A 17,796-nucleotide genomic window follows, 5' to 3' on the forward strand; every position below is an offset into this window, starting at 1 on the left:
TTGAAAGAGGCTCTGAGGGTATTTTGGGAAGTAAAGCTACCAACACATGGAAAACGAGTGACTTTGGGTTTGAATCCAGCTGTACAAGCAATCTTTTTTACTTCGGGCTCTTCAAAATATACAGGAAAATTCATTTCAGTATTTACAGAGTATAATTCCTTTGCCCTATTGCCAACAAACCTCCCATTAGAAAAGTTCCTATTTCATTAAGAAAATTGGGCATGTAAATCATCAGAACAGACTTCTTAAATACACTGTAATCTTCTCAAGTATGCAAAGTCACATCTGCAAAACATTTAGAGAAAAAGTACCATTTATTTACCCATACACAGTATGTAAAGACTCAAGATGTCTTCTTTAACCCTCCCTTTGTCATCTTATATAATTTCTTCATACTGTAAGTTACAGATTTCTTTGCCCCTAAAAAAAGAAAAGAAAAAACATCAACATTTAGCAAGGCTGACTCAGCCAGAAGGTGCTTAGTGCATCACAGGAAGGATTTCCCTGGGGGAATGGCAGCCTAATCCAGCAGGCAGACATGCAAATAACCTTCCTGTCACAGTCAGAACACAGTAAACAATGCCACCAAAAATACTTTTAATGCCATCAAAGCAGAGCAAATAGAGCAGGACTCTGGTAATACCATGCCATGGCATACAATAGAGTCAAATATCTCAATTTTCAGAGATCCAGCAGCAATTGTTGTCTCAAAGCATTTATGAGTTTTAGATATGAAGGAACTGAGGATGACTCCCAAAATATTTGTAAAATGTATCCTTGGAGTTAAACAATTTCTGTAGCTCCAGCAGAGATGAGCCTTCTCTTACAGACCTAGAGTACAAAACCCACAGCATTTTGCTGGGTTTAGTTATGGAGTATTTGTAAATTTAAAACCAAAACACTGTTAGTCTTGGCATTTCATGGGGGTTCTGAGACCCCAGCCAGTGCAGCTACTTGCTTTTCCTCTTTTGTTTAAAAAAATCACCCCAAACCAAACAAATAAAAACCCCAACATAACAGATGGAGTGACTGATCAGATTATAGCAGTTTAATCACACCCTTACAAATTCAGAACTAAAAAGGCAACTTTTCAGTGCTGCACAAAAAGCTCTCATTTTGACATGTGCACTGATTAAAGGTGTAGTAATATTTACTACAATCTTTCCTGTGTTTATTTAATTGAACACTTGACATGACTGACTAAAAATACACAAGGAATTTAGCCAAAAGTCACACAATATCACAGCCCAGAACACAAGGAAAGATTTGCAACAAACAAAGAACCTCAACCCAAGTTTAGCCATGTGTTGCACTGGATTTTTTATTTTTTTTTTTTTGGGAGGGGAGAAGTGGGACAGGAATAATAATATTTGATTTGGAAAGACCTCAAAAAAATGAAGAAAGGAAAGTAAAAGAAAGAAAACAAAGATATAATATTTTAAATGATAGATGCATTCAAAGTTGAGTTGCAAGAACTTAAATGGGTAGGAAAAGTGCACACTCTTATTTCTGAAGGAATGTGGCAGAGTTAGAAGCCTCTGATAACAAATAGACTGCAGAGAATCACTTCTGTTCTGAATCAGTTCTGCACTTCACATGTCTCCAACTGCAATTTAAATAAACTCAACTTCACCTTTTGTAGGAAAAACATCCATACATGCATTTTGAACTGACAAACTCCCATATGAAGGCTCCAGATTTTCCATATTTACTAGGTTTTTGCAAAATCAAGCACACTAATGAAGTCATGACAGGCTTTTCTTCGCAGCATCTCAAATAACAAGAAAATAACCACGTAAATCCTGAAGTGCCTGACAAATCTGCATGGGGATTGCACACAGAGCAACAATTCTTGCAGCAGCACAAAGCCAGGCTGAGCTCTGGCACAGCACAAATGAAAGAAGTTAAAATTGTGTAACTGTGGCTCTGAAAATGCCCAAGCTGCAGGATGCAGCCCCTCTGCTGGAGGAATTGCTGCTCTGCCATTCCAATGAATTCCAGGCGCTTCTGGGAGTGCAGTGCAGCTGCTGCAGGGCTGCAGGGAGCGGTGCAGGCACTGCAGCCTGCAGGGGAACTGCTCCTGTCAGCCTGCCCACCTGCTCTGCCCATGAGCAGCTCTCAGCAGATGATCATCATCCTCCTCCTCCTCCCTCTCCATCCCCTGAGCTGCACCCCGCATGGAAGGAGCTGCTGGCCCAGCACAGGTCTGTCCATCCAGCTGTTCCCCTGCAGCAGCGCTGGGGCTGATGAATCCCAGCTGCAGGAAAAGTTCATGGCTGTAATTACAGCTCTCTCGCAGAATCTGAAGCACTTGGACCACATGAAAATGTCTTTCTGCTTCAGCTCTATATCGGTGACTTGGTGGTTCTACCTCCCCTTTAGATTTTTCCACTCCAGGAGACAGAACAAAGCCCTGGTGTGCATGGGACGAGCCCACAGCGTTTCGGTGTAAACACAACTCGTGTCTGGTTTCACTTAACAATCCACACTGAGATTTTTGCAAGTGTTGGTGCTCTAAGACAGCAGATTTGGCTGGGAGTCCCCAGAAGCTTCTTCTAGGTTTGCCTGGCTGCAGTGTCCTGGATTCCCTTTTGATGCATGCACTGCTGGACAGCTGTCATGTGGAGCAAATAATTATATATTTGTAGTGTGGCATGCACATTTACAGATATTTAACGTGGAGCCAGCAGTTATCTGCTCAGGCAGCTGATGAAGAGAGCAGTTATCACAAAACCAGACTATTTTATATGTAAACCTGCTCTTTTTAAAAAAAAAAAGCCTTGAAAACAAATGCTATTCTGAACATTTGTGCTAACGTAAAAGTATCTTGGACAACTGCTTCGACTGATGATTTAATCTGTCAGATTGTATTTATAGAAAAATGTTCAAGGCTTGCAGCATTCCTTGAGTAAAATATAAAGAAGAAAGAAGCTGAAGAAGTATCAACATCTCCTTCAGAGAAGCTAAATATAAGAGTTGCAGAGTGAGTTCCCAAAGCCCAGGCAGGCTCTGGCTGTGTGGGAAAACAAATCAAACCCTGGTGCCATCTCTAATGGGAAACAGAGAGGCAACCTCACCACAGCCTCGAAGAAATACACAGGCACATTTTCAAAAACTAAACAGGGCATTTAACAACAAACAAAAACACAGAGCTGGAGCTCCACTTGAAAACCACATTGGCAGAGAAAGATGAGAAAAGTTCTTTTAAATGGGTTGAAATTCCTTCTTGTGCTCCTTGCCAGTAATGTTATACCCAGCCTGGCACCTCAGCACAGCTATTGCTGATTTACCATTGCATTTAGAAATGCTGGATATTGCACTGCCATGCCGTGCACCAGAGCAGGAGTCTCACCTTTGCTGGTGTTCTTAAGATAAAATAATCAGCTAAAGAAAACAGACTGTGTCCCCTAGAACACTTCAAAAAGAGTGATGGCCAGCTAATGAAAACTTTCTTTTGCAAGCAAAGTACTTGTACAGTTGTTAGGAACAGCAATAAGAAGGCAGAGCTTAATAGAGCCACAGATTTCATGGTTCTCTTTCATAATTGTTTTATTTTAAGCTACTGCTCCTGACATAAGCACTGCAGAAGGCCAGAGCTTTATATTTTTCCTAAAGTCTCTACTAGAAAGTGTGAAAATAGGTCTTAGGGGAACAGAATATTAGACAAGATTTGGAAAAAGAATAAAGAACGAAATGCAGCATCCTTAGGGACTGAATGTAAAGCTCCACACTTTCCTGTAAAACACATTCCTTGCCTGAGTCAAGCAAATACTTCCATGCAGGAGCCACATTCCAGTTTTCTCTGTGTAAATTCTGTTTCCTATGAACATGGAGAGCCTCAAGAGCTGGCAGAGCCAGGAATGCTGCCCCAGTGATGCATTTTAAATTAAGAAACCACGACTGGGAGAAAATCTTCATTAGAAGATACTGAGAGATTTAATATAAACTCAATCATAAATGTTTGGAGACAAATATTAAAAATAAAAAAGGGCAAAGGTTTTTGCTAATTAACTGTAAAGCTATGGACACCCATCCCTCCTCAATTCAGGGCAGATCACACAAACCTCACACCTCAAAAATACTGAGGTGACATCCCTGAGCAGTTAAATCTCACTCCTGAATTCTGTCACTAATGGTTTTGACCAGATTCTGGCAGAAAAGTACAAATACATTAAAAAAACCCCACCAAAACCCCAAAAAATCCCTAAATCATGCAAAAAGTAAGAAAAATCAATTCCCCCAAGCCTCTTTGCTCAAATTTGGCTTGTGCTGGAGGCAAAGGACAAAAATTGCTTTCCTCTACCTAAAATAAAATCACAAAAATATGTTTTCACCACTAAAACCACAATTAGAAAATAGTTTTTAAATACAACTCTATATAATTGATTAGAAGGAAACTCCAGTTTGTTTTAAAGGGAAAAAAGCCACTACAAATAAAGCAAAAAGCAGTTAAGACCAAGGGAAATAGAGACATTTCATAAATAACTGGTTTCAGGTGCACGAAGCAGAAACCATGATAAAAATTACAAGTGTTACTCAAAGATACATTAGGACCCCCCAAAGTGCCAGTGCCAGGAGAGGCTGTCAGTGATTTACTGCATGACACACAAGAGGAGCTAAGGAGCCTCAGAGGTGATTTTCTCTCCATCAGAACAGGGAGGAAGAGAGCACAAAAAAATCACAGCTTAACTATTTTTGTTCTACTCTTGCACTTAACCAGCTCTGCCCCACAGGGCACTCAGGATAACTTAAAATTCAACAGGAATAACACTGGTTTTAACCTCTCCCTTCCAATTATTTTGCTCCACAAAATCTCCTCTGCATGGATCCAGAAACAGAGAAAATGAAAGCTGATGCTGTTGTTTGGTTTGTTTAGGAGTCACACAGACTCCAGTCCCTTTCAGCATTTTATAATTTTGCAATAAAGCCTCTGCTTTAAATGTTGCTTTTATTTTCCAGGGAATTCTGATGAAACACACAAAAAGTTTATTCTTTAAACTCCTGTAACAAGACAATCTTGGGGCCCTGTCATTTTTCCTGTGTGAAATCAGAAGGCCCATGTTGTCAGAAATCACACACATTCTTACCAGCTGTCAGGATGGTTTTAGCACTCTGCACCACACTGGAGGATCTCACAATTCCTGAAATGCCTGCAGAGGGAAAAGCACACAGATGTTACCCATCTCAGCACTTGTGTGTGGATTTTTTTTCCCCCCTCCACCATGCACAAGTTAAATATTGTTCCAGTTATACAATTGAGCTAGCCTGAAAGTAAAATGTACACTGAGAAAATTTGGGTTTGCTCTGCTTTTTCATACTAATTAAAAAACTCTAAACTATTTTAACTTAATTCTCTAAACTATTTTAATTTATTTTATATGTATCATATGTAAAAAAAACCCCAAAAAACTAATCAGTATTAAAACAGACAACAAGCAATAGTCCATTTATTTAGTGTTCCCATTAGTTCTCTACTAAGATGATTAACCACAAAGGATTCAGGGTTGTTTCATCTAAGTGCTGGTAAATTCACATTCTAGAGCAGAACAAATGATACACCCTGTTTACTCCAACATGAAACTGGGATTTGGCACCTCTCTGATCAAGCAGAGACACCTCCATAGTGCAGTTCTTCCCTGGCTTTTCTAAATTACAGCTTTTGGAGATAAGGCTTGCCTACCACTTTGCACTGTGGCACATTCAGTTCTCATTGTCCAGCGATTCTTATAGAACAGTTTAAAAAAATCTTAATTTTTTTTTCAGAACTATTAAGTTATATTTGTTCTAACACATATAAAAACATACTGGTATGTACAAAACTACTCACATCACTAAATACTTGGAAAATAAATGTAGAACTCCAGCAGTCTCAGCTGTTCTTCCAAACTGACACATTCTGCATTGACCCATGGAATATAATTCCAAGTATTTTTAAATCCTGCTTCCATACTGAAGAACAAAGCTTAGCATAATTCATGGATACAATATTCCACTGGAAAATCGTTTGAGGGGTAGGAATAGGGAAGGGAAAGGAACAAATGGTGTTGATGTGGCAAAATATCTTGGGACAATGCAATTCAAGTTGAGTAATCCGTTCTGCCTTGTAGGATTCCCAAATGGCTTGGCCTGGCTTTTACCCAGATTAAAGGATTAAGAAAATGCTTTGGCCACAAAAGTGAAAGTCTTGATTTGTTCTCCTAAGAGTTTAAATTGCAGGGCCTGAGAAGATGTGTCCAGTTTGTTGCTGCTCCCTGTGCAGCCACAGCTGTGCCTGCCAGAGCTCCAGAAATACAAGCACAGCACAACAAGCTCTGTGTGCAGCTCAAACACTGCAGGCTCTGCTCCCAGATCCAGCTTTTATCCCTTTACTGGTTCAGCCCAGCCCAAGAAAGAAGCTGAACACCTCCATGTCCAGGTGCAGCCCATCCCATGCTGTCCATGGAGAACTGCAGCACCAGGAGCTTTATTTCCCCCACAGAAAGCAGGCTGAGAGCTCCCTCAGCTCCCTGCTTAGTGCCTCATAGCTCCCAGGCTTCTTGGGAATTTTTGCTGTGCTCAGAGAGCTTGCAAAATTTGCTACCTGGAACAGAAAATGTGTCAGGTTCTTAAAATGCATAAAGGACCCCAAGCACTAAACTTTTTAATTTTCCTGCCATGTACCAGAACACTGGTGTCTGCAGCATCAGCTTTAACTTGCTCATATGACATAATCTTGCCTCAGAGCAGTTGTGCTGATGAGAAGCAGCTCAGCCTTTTTCCTCCGAGCTGGAGCTCTCTGCCAGGGCTCACATGTCTGGGCTAACCATGATGACTGTGAAGGGAAATGTCAGCAAGTCAGAAAATGACCTCAGCCTTGCCATCCCTGACTGGGAGGATATAAAACTCAGTGTTTTGATGAAGTTTTGCCTGAAGATGGAAGCACCAGAGTCAGGTGATCTAAGCAGCTACGCTATTATTCCTGAAATTCTGCCTCTTTCAGGAGCCAACCCAAAACGTATCTTCCTGTATCATTAGGAATGCTATTGATATTATTTCAGATAAGCTATCTGTAATCAAATCCAAACCCAGGTTTTTAGAAATGTATTTCATGATTAATCTCCAGGATTTTTTCACCTTTCCCTTTAACCTACCCTTCTGAAATAGGAGAACATATACAACAGATTTGTAAATCTCTCATGTCTTAAAGGAGTTTACAGACATTGGTCCAGACCTACCTTGATGAACCACAATTCCACAGTCAGGGTCATGGGCAACTTGCAGTAAAATTTCTTCCACGTCTCTGTTCTTTCCAGGAGGATTTACCAGAGCAGTTATCTTCTGTTGCAGAGTCTTTGGCAAAGCCATAAGCTGTGCAAATTGACCTTCTGGACTTTTATCAATCTGCATGTTATAAAAATAAAACATTAAAAATATTCAGTTATCTTTTTTTTTTTTTTTTTTAAAGAAGGCAGAAAATTGACCTGTGATAAATATCTCACAGAATCTGATCCATTTCACTAGAACAGGTCCTTGACAATGCTAATAAAAACTTCCCAAGCACAGGGAAATGCAGTATCTCAGTTCTCAACTTGAAGAATGACTCAGTGCAAGGGTTTTTATTCAGGGGAAGACAGGCATGATCTTGCTGTGTCTGCAAGTAAGTTTTCATTGAAACTGTATCATTTCTGTTGTATCCAATTTCCTTTGGAAACTTAAGTAGAGGACAATAAAAAAAAGTCCCCCGAAGACCTCTCAGATGAGTTTCTTCTGCCTGAATATAATCAAACTGCAGACACACACACATTTCAAGTTTAGCTCGAAAACCATTTTCTCTGCTTTAAACTCCAACCTACATCTGGTTTGTATAATTTGAAAAAAACATTCATCCCACATTTTCCAATCTAAATCAGAAATCCAACGAGCCCTTTTTGAGTACAATGATACCAACACACAGGCCTGGACAGATTTCTCCAAAATGTAATGCACGATGGGGCAGAGCTCTCCAAAAGCGGAGGAAAATCTGAAGAGCTCCATTCCTCCCACACAAGGTTTTAGCCACTTCATGGAGACATCAGACAGGAGTCTGGTTGCCCTCTCCACTCCCTTTTGTCAGTGTGGAGAAAATGATCTCCAGATGAGTCAGCCACAACTCCAGAGGCACCGACAGCCAGCAGCTCTGAGCATTGTGTGGGAGGAATCCATGCCTGAACCAAAACTCAGCTGGGCTCTGCCTTCCTTTGGTTCTCAGGGACCTTTGAAGAAGGAATTTTCTCTGTAGCTCTGCATATCCTGGAGAAGGGGGTTCTATTCTGTGTTAACTGCACCCCCAGCAGCACTCAGCCACCTCAGCCTGGCCAATAACTGCCAATAACCACTGCAAGGTGTGAGCAATAAAGTATTAAAGCACTTTGTTGATTAAATGCCCTCATTCTGCTGTTGATTTGAAGCAGTCTTGATGACTGTTATGGGATTGTGGAGAGATTTATTATCCAGCAATAAATTTGCAGTATGCTACCAGGATTTGTTTAAAGGAATTTCTTCTTGAAGGAAGTGTTCCTATTTCTTTCCCAAACTCATTTAAATATTGCTTCCACCAAACTGTTCACAAGCAATATGAAAACATGGAGACAGCTACAGGATAATACAGATTTCCCTGTATTTTATTCCAAAGCATAGCAGTAAAACTGTTTACTGTATTCAGTAAACATTAATTTAATTGCAGTTCAGTCAATTTCTAACAAAGACACATCCTAAAAGGTGGCATTTGGGAGAGAATTAGCAAGGCTTGAGGATGAAGAGATGCCCATGTCCATGAGACAAGTGGTGCTATTTGTGACTTCACCATCAAGTCTGTATCACACTTAAATATTCACACAGGGACATGCAGATTACAAAAGGAAAAATTGCTACTGACTGTGGCATCTCTCCCCTAACTGCAATGTTACACTGGAAAGATGGAATTCAAGATATTGGTCACTCTGGATTTCCCAAAAAAACTGAAGGAAAAAATCATTTTGTATGGGTATTAATGCCAGAATTTCACTTGGCTCTAATCAGCTCATCTTCATAGCTAGAACTTGAGGAGGTTTTTTTGTGAGATGCAGTTTTTGATTGCAGAAAGTTGCACCTCTGAGTTACAGTCTCTTCTCTCTAACACAAACCATCTGTTTATTCCTCACTTCCTAGCCTGCTATTTCCATATGGAAGCCATTAGAACACACATTTTACAATGATCTGCTCTGATTCCCTTGCTGGGCTCTATTCTGTGCCCATACTCAGAGAAAATGAGCAGTAGTTCCTCCTCCATATGAAAAAACTGGTATTTAAGGCAAGTCTGCTGGTTGCAGAATTAACTAAACAACAGAAACATAACAAACAGCAAGCACAGAGACTCCAGCTGCTCTCCTGGTGCATGGCACAATTCCTGCCTTCTGTCAGTGACAAAGCACTTGCTTGCTTTAAAGCTGTTTAGAAGGAGAACACTTGCCTCGAGCCTTCCCAGATGGTGCTTGTACACCACTTGAGGGCAGTCCTGGAGTATGGTACTGTACAGCTTCTGGAAATGGGCAACGTTGGGTTTCACTATGTTCTGCACTTTGGATTTGTCTTCTCCTATTATCATTCTGAAATCACCTAGGCAGGAAAAGAGAAGGTTAAGCCATTAGGAATACCCCAAAAACACTGAGAAGGAGAATATAACAGAAATCAACATAGTACAGAGCTGTCATCTAAAACTCTATTCTCCAATATTATATATGCCAATATAATCCACAATAATCATCTTCTAAGAGTAAAAAAAAAAACTATTCAAACACCTTCAAGCACAGAAAAAATGTCCTTGAAGGCACATATTGTTATGTGGCCTCCGATAAAATGTCATCAGCCCACGTGTCCACATCTTCACTTGCACAACAAAATAATTCCAGCTGCAAAGTAACAGTGACACTTTGCAACCTCAGTCTCAGCAGTTACTAAACAAACTGCCCAGGCCTCATACTTTGTATCCACAAGCAAATGAGCTAAACTTTTCCAATCTGAGGTAACAGTTTGCATTGTTTCTGCAGTCCAAGGGCAGTACCTCGAGTTCAGCTAATGGCAGCCATGGTAAAATCACTGGATCACTTTTCCTATTAGCCATGTATGTGTTAGTACTTTCAAAAAGAAATTCCTTTTAACACCACTGTTACCTTACTGGCCTTTACACTTTCATTTCAGATCCATGACTGAAAAATTTCAAAGAGAATAAATGAAAAGCCAGTCAGTCTGTATGAAAGCATTCCAGCACCTCTGTTAGGTACCAGCCTGGCTGCTTGCTGGGTTTCCAGCCAGGAGTTAGATACTCAGTGTAGCTTGTATCAACAACCAAAATTCTGAATCAATTCCTTTTCCCACTTCCCACATTCAGGAGACAAATGTTGTTGAAAGGTGGCAACTTGCTAGCCTTCCTTAGTTTATTTCAGTTTATGCCGAGCCACAAAACAAACACTTCACATATAAATGGTACTGACTCAGTGCTCTCAAAAAATGCAGGAAAAAATAAAGGATAAACATTTTCTAAATTAAAGCATGAACAACACTCTTCAGCAGTCTCCAAGGAGACTGATTAGAGTAACACATAAAATCAATTCTGTCTACTAGTACAGCCTCTGAAAGACTTAACGAAATGGCAGCAAAATAAATATCCACAAGCAGCCTTTTTCTTGTACATTCCCAGCTGGGAGCTGTGTTGCCTCAGCTTTGTTCACACAGCACAGCCAGTCAGCATTTTACTGATTTCTGTTTAATTGCACTGTTTCAAAGAGTATATCAAAACTAACTTGGTCACTAGTGGCCAGCAAGAATCCAGTGCCAGTGCTGGGCAGGTTTCAAGCAGTAAACATCCCTGGCTGGCAATCCCACTGTCAGCACCCTCTTCCTGCTGCTTTAAAACAGGCAACAGCTCAGGAGAGAACTGCTCTGGAGAAGCGAGCTGCAATCTGGACTGCCCTGAGAAGTGTTACATAAAACAGTGACACTCCTCAGTAGAGCCAAGCTGCAGCTCTGACCCCCCCTGTGCTCCCTTTAAAAGCCAAACATGCATTTCTGTATGAGGCAAGGAAATGGTGTGTAAAGTACAGCTCCAACCAAACTCCTTCATAGAGATTGCAGTAAGGATGTCAGCATTCAAAAAGCAATGCTGAGTTAAACTGTAACAATTACATCTTATATTGAAGAACAGTTTGCAGTAGTTTCTTCAATATTTTTCCATACCAATTTCTTAAAAAAAAAAAAAGAAACTCAACAAATACCAATCAGGAGGGTTAAATGTAAATCAAATAATCATAACCTGGATCTTTGAGTTAACTAAATAAGAGCCTTAAACACAGCACACTCAAAAAGAGATGACAAGGTATGAGTCAGACTATCAGATGACTCAACATTGCACTGAGTGGAAAGAGAAATTTTTTTCCAAAAGGTTTTGAAACATTCCACCAAAATACAATCCATGCAAACAGAAGAGAACCCCCATTATTTCATCATCTCCAATCACTCACACTTAGCTGTTCATAAATCAAGCAGGTATAGGCAGCGTTGCTGATGTGGCTACACCTATTTCCTGTGAATAAGCCCAATTAGTGGAGCTGTTACGTAACCACCATTCAGAGAATTCTCGGTGCACGCAGCAGTGCAGGCCCAAAGCAAGGAGGAAGATGATTTATCACACATGAGACACCAGCTGTGCTCCAGCTCCAGCTCTTCCCAGCCACTTCAGACCCCCCACACTCACCGGAGTAGGAGAGTCCTGCAATCTGCATGTAAAGGTCCTCTTCAGAGAAGCTCTCTGGCAACATGAGGAAGGCTGCTGTCACTGCACTCTTCAGGTTGCTGACAAGAGCAGCTTGCAGCCTGCTGTTCTCATTCTGGGCCAGGATTTTCACCTGGAAAAGCAGAGCCATTGGAAGAAAGACTTCAGGAAAGTGCTACTGAAGCTGGAGCTAGAAATGCTATTTATTTTTCATACCAGATTGAGTAAGAAATTAATTTAAGATTAGATCTTATTAGCATGGCACAACAAGTATTAGAGTATCCCCACCACATGAAAGGAATATGTTTTTAAGAATTAACACTCTTCTAGAAAAAGCTGTTTTCACACACAGGTTTGGAAGTGCTATATGCACCAGACATTAGCTAATCTCTGAAAAACTAGTCACCTTTTCATACTCATAAATTTAAGATTAATCAGTAGAAGAAATATGAATGCATCAACAGAAATGCTTCACATGTGATTGTGCAATAAGAAAAAAGACTATACTAAAAGAGAACAGAACACCAGACAGATGTTTTTTTATTCATCTTCATTATTTTTTATTTATTTTTTTAATAGAGGACTCCCCTATCAAATGCTTCAAGTAGTTTCTCAGAGAGGGGTTATCCTAGAAGAAGCAGAGCTTTATTTTTGCACTTTGGATAAGCAGAATGTGAACTCCAAGGGATCTTCACTTATCCATGAGGAACAGATCACTTGAATGCCTCTACCTGCCATAAGAAGTGTTTATCTTTAGGAAACATTGAAACTGTTCAAGACCAACCAGAGAATCCAATCACCTAGGATATGGAAATACACTGCAATAAAGAGCAGATCTTTGGTAAGAACTGAAGATAGGAACACACTGGTAGACTAAAGGAAGGTGGTTTAGGAAATGGATTACTGTACCCTTCCAGAAACAACTCCCCTAGAAATCCCTGCTTGGTGTGTGTTTGTCTTTTTCAAGTGTTATGGTTTAGCAATACTGCCTTGCTTATAAAACACAGCTTTTTAATATTTATACCCTATTTAATATATATTTAATATAATACCCTACAACACCTTAAAATTCAAACTCACTGGCCATTGTGAACAGAGGTACCCCCCCCTTGATTTTTCTCAAATCTCGTCAAGCAATTCACTTACATGTGCATTCCTACCTGGTTGCTACAGGGAAATCTAAGGAAAGTCAGAACAGAAAAAATCTGTGGCACCCCAAGCAGTCACACAGGTGACTGCAATACCTTAGGATTGCCATGGAAACATCAGCAAGTTATGGACTTGTCAAGGACACCACAGAGCCTTTTAAAACATGAAACTCAGCAGAGATGCTGTTCCTCCTCATGGAAGACACCAGCCTTGCCTTGGAAAAGCAAAATTAATAACCTCCTCCTTTTCTAAAAAATCCCCCCAATACAAAGCAGGATTTTTTCAAAAGAAAATAATACACCAGGCTTCAAAATCTGAATGCCTGAAACACTGATAGCATTTATGGACAAATTTTCAATGGCTCAGAGAGCTACAAATTTCCCAGGAAGTCAGACTGCAATGGTTATTACCCTGGTAAAACATGACTGTTGATTCTTGGGGTAAATCTGACAGAGCACCACAGTTAAGGAAGCCTTTTTTCACAGTACAGAGAATTTATATTCACTGTAGCATGTCACAAATCAAAGCAGCAGCAAATACAGTTACACTGAAAACAGCTATTCACTATTCACTGCTGATGTGACATCCCGAATTCTCCCTTCATTTATCTTTCTCAATGGATTCCGTTTCATTCTTTACAAAGATAACAGCTGCTCTAACCTGGATCATGCTGTAATACATCTCTGGAGATAAAGCCAGTAGTCTGAGACAATTTATTCAAACTTACACTCCCAAGTTTTTTAGCTAAAAGCATAATTAACTTCTGTTCCAAGACCCGAAGTGATTTCTCCTCTAATTCTCCCCCTCCCCTCATAACAATTTTTCCCTTAGCACTGCTGCCATCTGCTGAAAGTAAATCGAGGCATGCACAAGGGGGAAAGCAAAGATTATTTTTTATCATCCAAATAAGGAGGAGAAAAACCAACATGCAGAACCCATGGTTCATTCAATTATGAGCCAGACAGTAACTGCACAGCAAAGCTGCTTTCATCTTTAAAGATTTCCATTCTTTATCTGTGTTAAGTTTTGGCCACCCCTATAATCTGTTCTAAAAGGCAAATAATACATTTGACATTAAAGGGACTTGGCATTAATATAGTCCAGTTATTCAAGATTTCCTACAGGCAGAAAACTGTTATTAATATTCTCACCTTTAGGGGCTGTTTTTCTACAGAACATCATTAAGAACTACATTTCACCTCCTCTCTGAGAGATTATCCCTCTGGGGCTACACCCCTAAATCAGGACAGATTATTTGTGCAGTACTGCTGCACAGATCCCTAACAGGTAAAGTTCAAATTCCAACTGATTATTTTCCAGCCCTGGAATTTCCTGCATTTCCAGAGAGAAAACTGAGCAGTTACCGGTTTTTGTAGGCGCCCAGCTGCATAGAGAGTTTTCCAGTGAAACAAATCCTCAATCAGGGCATCAGTGCTAATTACTCCATATTTTATCATCTGGAGAAAAAACAAAGCAAAATAAATGCTTTTGAAAAAGCAAATATACCTCCATTGTTTTCCCTACGTGGAACTTACTACTTGCCATAACTGTCCTTAATTCTAAGGCACACATAGCTCAAATAAAAAACTGGAAAACATTTTTATGTTGTAATTAACATACGAGGTAAAAGAAAAATTTCCTATTCACATTCAAATTTCTGCAGGGAGAAAATGGAACACATTAAATGAAGATCCTTTCTAGAATCAAAGTTGCAATAAAGTCAGCAGCCAAATATTACAATAGCTGGAATAATCCACATTATCCTTTATGATATTAAAAAAACTCAAGCAGTAGTTTGTCATAGACCTAAATTAAAACCTCCAGACATTTATGTATCCTGTTACTAGGAGGTGGGGTGTGTATCAGGGAGTTTTTTCTTTTGCTCTTTGATGTTAGGAAAAAACCCCAGTGATTTTGCAGCTTATTTTACGTAACTGGAAAAAACATGGGACTTTCCACAGTTTGTTACCAATCTGCACTACCTGAATTTCCAAAGATTATCACCACAACAAGGCAGCCAGCTCCAAAATTTCTGGATAACAAAGGACCACAGCCTGTGATATGACTGAGTCATTAGAATGTAAGACCAAGCCATAAAGAGCCAAGAACACAATGTCATGGCAAATACCACTGGTCTTTCAAATGAAATCCCAAATCGCTTTTGACATCAATTAGGGTTTAAACCCCAAAATTTCGTACAGGGACAAGAACAGCAAGACTGATTCCCTCACTCCCTCCCTACCAAACACAGAGGTGCAGGAACAGGACTTGCTGGACAAGAACCACTCTCCAGAATTATTAGTTACACCCAAGCCTCACAGGTCAGGATGTGAGACACCAAACAACACAACTGTCAATTCCAACTTGCTCTTGTTATTTGCATTTTATATCAAACACTTTGCTGTTACTACATGGTCAACTGCTGAAATGAAGCACCACCAGAACTTTACCACCACCTTTCTGACAGACAAAAAGCAGTAAGGAATATAAATCCAATTCCTGAAATGCTTCAGCTGTAACTACAACACTGCTCACACTTTTAAGGTGCAAGACCAGCTGCTCTGTTTCCTTTTTAATTAAAATGCTGTTAGCAAAGCAGTTTGAGACATAAATATTGAAGATAGCATGAGTTAATCTACAATTACAATCTGCAGTATTTGCTTCCTGAAAACTGCTTTAAGCTAATCATTTTAATACTTCACAGACATAAATATTTGACTTAATTCACTCAGACTTCTTGTACTTACCCTGCCATTGCATGGCACTAAGGTGTTGTAGTAAATTCCGGCTCCATATTTCTGTATGTTACTTATCTTTTTGGGCCCAAAAAATTTAAGGAAGGAATAATGACTCCTGTTCTTTAACAAGTTCATCATATGCCAGGTCACAGCATCATCAACAGCAAACACGAAGTCCAGCATATTTGTCTGAGGATAACAAGAGGAGTGGCAGGGTTAAAATGTCAAGAAGAGCCAACGTTATCAGTATAATTTCAGATATACACAGCATCAAACTTCCAGCCAAATATTTTTCATGAATAAAAAAAAATAAAAATAAAACCTAAACGACAAGTATTAATGTCAGATACAGTTTAAAGGTTCCAGTGAAGTTGTATGTTTATTGTCAAGTATATCAGACAGTCCAAAATTTTCCTGTCCTGGTCATGACCAAACTTCAACCCTGCAAAACAGGGCAGCAAGTGTGAGATCTTCAGCACCCTAATTCAGGAATTAGGAACAGCTTACAGTGCTAAAGAGCAGCACTTTTTGCCCGTGAATGGAGGAATGTGGGCAGATAAAGGCACCACCCGAGAGCTGGCAGCAAGGAACTGCATTTCTAGGATATTTCTTTGCAGTGTATTCCTTCGCTTTTGTAAACAAAACCCAAAAAACAAGCATTATTTCCAAGCTGTTGGCCCTCAGTAGATAAGGAAGTTCCCCAGACTGCCATTTCACTGCGGCAATATATTTTAAATTCCCCTCATACGGTGCGCAGCAGCTGGACAAGCTGTAATACCTCTCTTTTAAAGCAGTGCTAAATAACGTGACACACAACCGATCCACACTGGGCTCAAAGGGACCCCGAGACCCCACAATGACAGCCCCACTGCCGGGACCGCCCCGGCAGCCCCTGGGCATGGAGCGGGCACCGCCCCGCCGCCACTCCCCCGGGGATTCGGGATCTTGGCCGCTCACACGCCGCGGGGCCCGGTACCCGCAGCGCCGCGGGCCCGAGCGCTCACCTCGCCGTGCTCGGCCGAGGCCCCCGCCTGCCGGAACACCCCGGAGCCGTAGGCGAAGGCCAGGCTGAGCTCCTGGGGGAAGTGCGCCAGGACCCGGCGGAACTTCACGGCCGAGCTGGACAGCACGGGCAGCGCCATGGCCGCGGCCCGGCCCGCCCGGCGCTCCCGCTCTCCGGCGGGAGGAGAGGCCGCGGCGGGGGAGCGGCGGCGCCGCCGTGCGCCCCCTGCAGCCCGGCGTGGGCATGGCGGGCTGGCCGCGCCACCGGGGGCTGGGCTGGCCGCGGCCGCTGACACGGACCGGCCCGGCCTGCCCTCGGTGCTCAGGGTTACCTCGGTGCTCAGAGTCTCCTCGGTGCTCAGGGTCCCCTCAGTGCTCGGAGTCCCCTCGGTGCTCAGCGTCCCCTCAGTGCTCAGGGTCCCCTCGGTGCTCAGAGTCTCCTCGGTGCTCAGGGTCCCCTCAGTGCCCCACTCAGGATCCTCCAGTGTCCTCTCATGGTCCCTCCATGCTTCTCCGAGGGTCCCGAGTGCTACCCTCAGAGTCCCCTCACTGTCAGCTCAGGATCCCCTCACTGTCCCCTCAGGGTCTCCTCAGGGTCCCCTCAGTGCTCAGGGTCCTCCCAATGCTCAGGGTCCTCTCAGTGTGCTCAGAGTCCCCTCGGTGCTCAGCGTCCCCTCAGTGCCCCACTCAGGATCCTCCAGTGTCCCCTCATGATCCCTCCATGGTTCTCCGAGGGTCCCCTGAGTGCTACTCTCAGGGTCCCCTCACTGTCCCCTCACTGTCCCCTCACTGTCCCCTCAGGGTCCCCTCAGGGTCCCCTCAGCCTCCCCCCGAGCTGTGCTGTCCCATCAAACCAAGCACAGGTAGGTGATGTTCAGCATGTGGGCCTAACATTTAGTTTTCCACCCCCGTTGCTGCTTCATCTTCATTTTTTTAGGTCATCACAATTCTGCGCCCCTTCTTTGATTGTTTTTCCTCCTCTTTTTTTATTTTTTAAATTCATATTTTATCCTGTTCTGAGGCTTTCCTCAGGACTTGTTGCCGGCGTTACAGTTCTTCACACATCCCCCAGGGAACACAAACACAAACCCACAGCGTTTAATCATCGTGGTTCTGCTCAGGGCTGTCTCACGCTCTCCTCGT

At 41.8% G+C, this 17,796-nt stretch overlaps 1 protein-coding gene across 1 annotated transcript; it reads right to left on the bottom strand.

The window, feature by feature from the left end:
- Positions 1–295: 295 nt before the first annotated feature.
- Positions 296–16,863, bottom strand: TAMM41 (TAM41 mitochondrial translocator assembly and maintenance homolog). The gene is made up of 8 exons (XM_058845289.1): positions 16,656–16,863; positions 15,661–15,840; positions 14,278–14,370; positions 11,747–11,897; positions 9,467–9,612; positions 7,215–7,380; positions 5,088–5,150; positions 296–420 (listed from the first exon to the last, which is right to left on the bottom strand). The coding sequence occupies exons 1-8, from the start codon at positions 16,791–16,793 to the stop codon at positions 344–346; spliced, it is 1,014 nt and encodes a 337-aa protein (XP_058701272.1). The 5' UTR covers positions 16,794–16,863; the 3' UTR covers positions 296–343.
- Between the last annotated feature and the right edge of the window lie 933 nt (positions 16,864–17,796).

Source organism: Poecile atricapillus, chromosome 9, assembly GCF_030490865.1.
Source record: "Poecile atricapillus isolate bPoeAtr1 chromosome 9, bPoeAtr1.hap1, whole genome shotgun sequence".
NCBI classification, from domain to species: domain Eukaryota; kingdom Metazoa; phylum Chordata; class Aves; order Passeriformes; family Paridae; genus Poecile; species Poecile atricapillus.

Coding starts and splice junctions, on each gene's coding strand:
- TAMM41 (XM_058845289.1), bottom strand. CDS start 16,793: ATGGCGCTGCCCGTGCTGTCCAGCTCGGCCGTGAAGTTCCGCCGGGTC. Junction 14,371..15,660: donor TAGTGCCATGCAATGGCAGG/GTAAGTACAAGA, acceptor TTTTTTCTCCAG/ATGATAAAATATGGAGTAAT. Junction 5,151..7,214: donor TGGAATTGTGGTTCATCAAG/GTAGGTCTGGAC, acceptor TTCCCTCTGCAG/GCATTTCAGGAATTGTGAGA.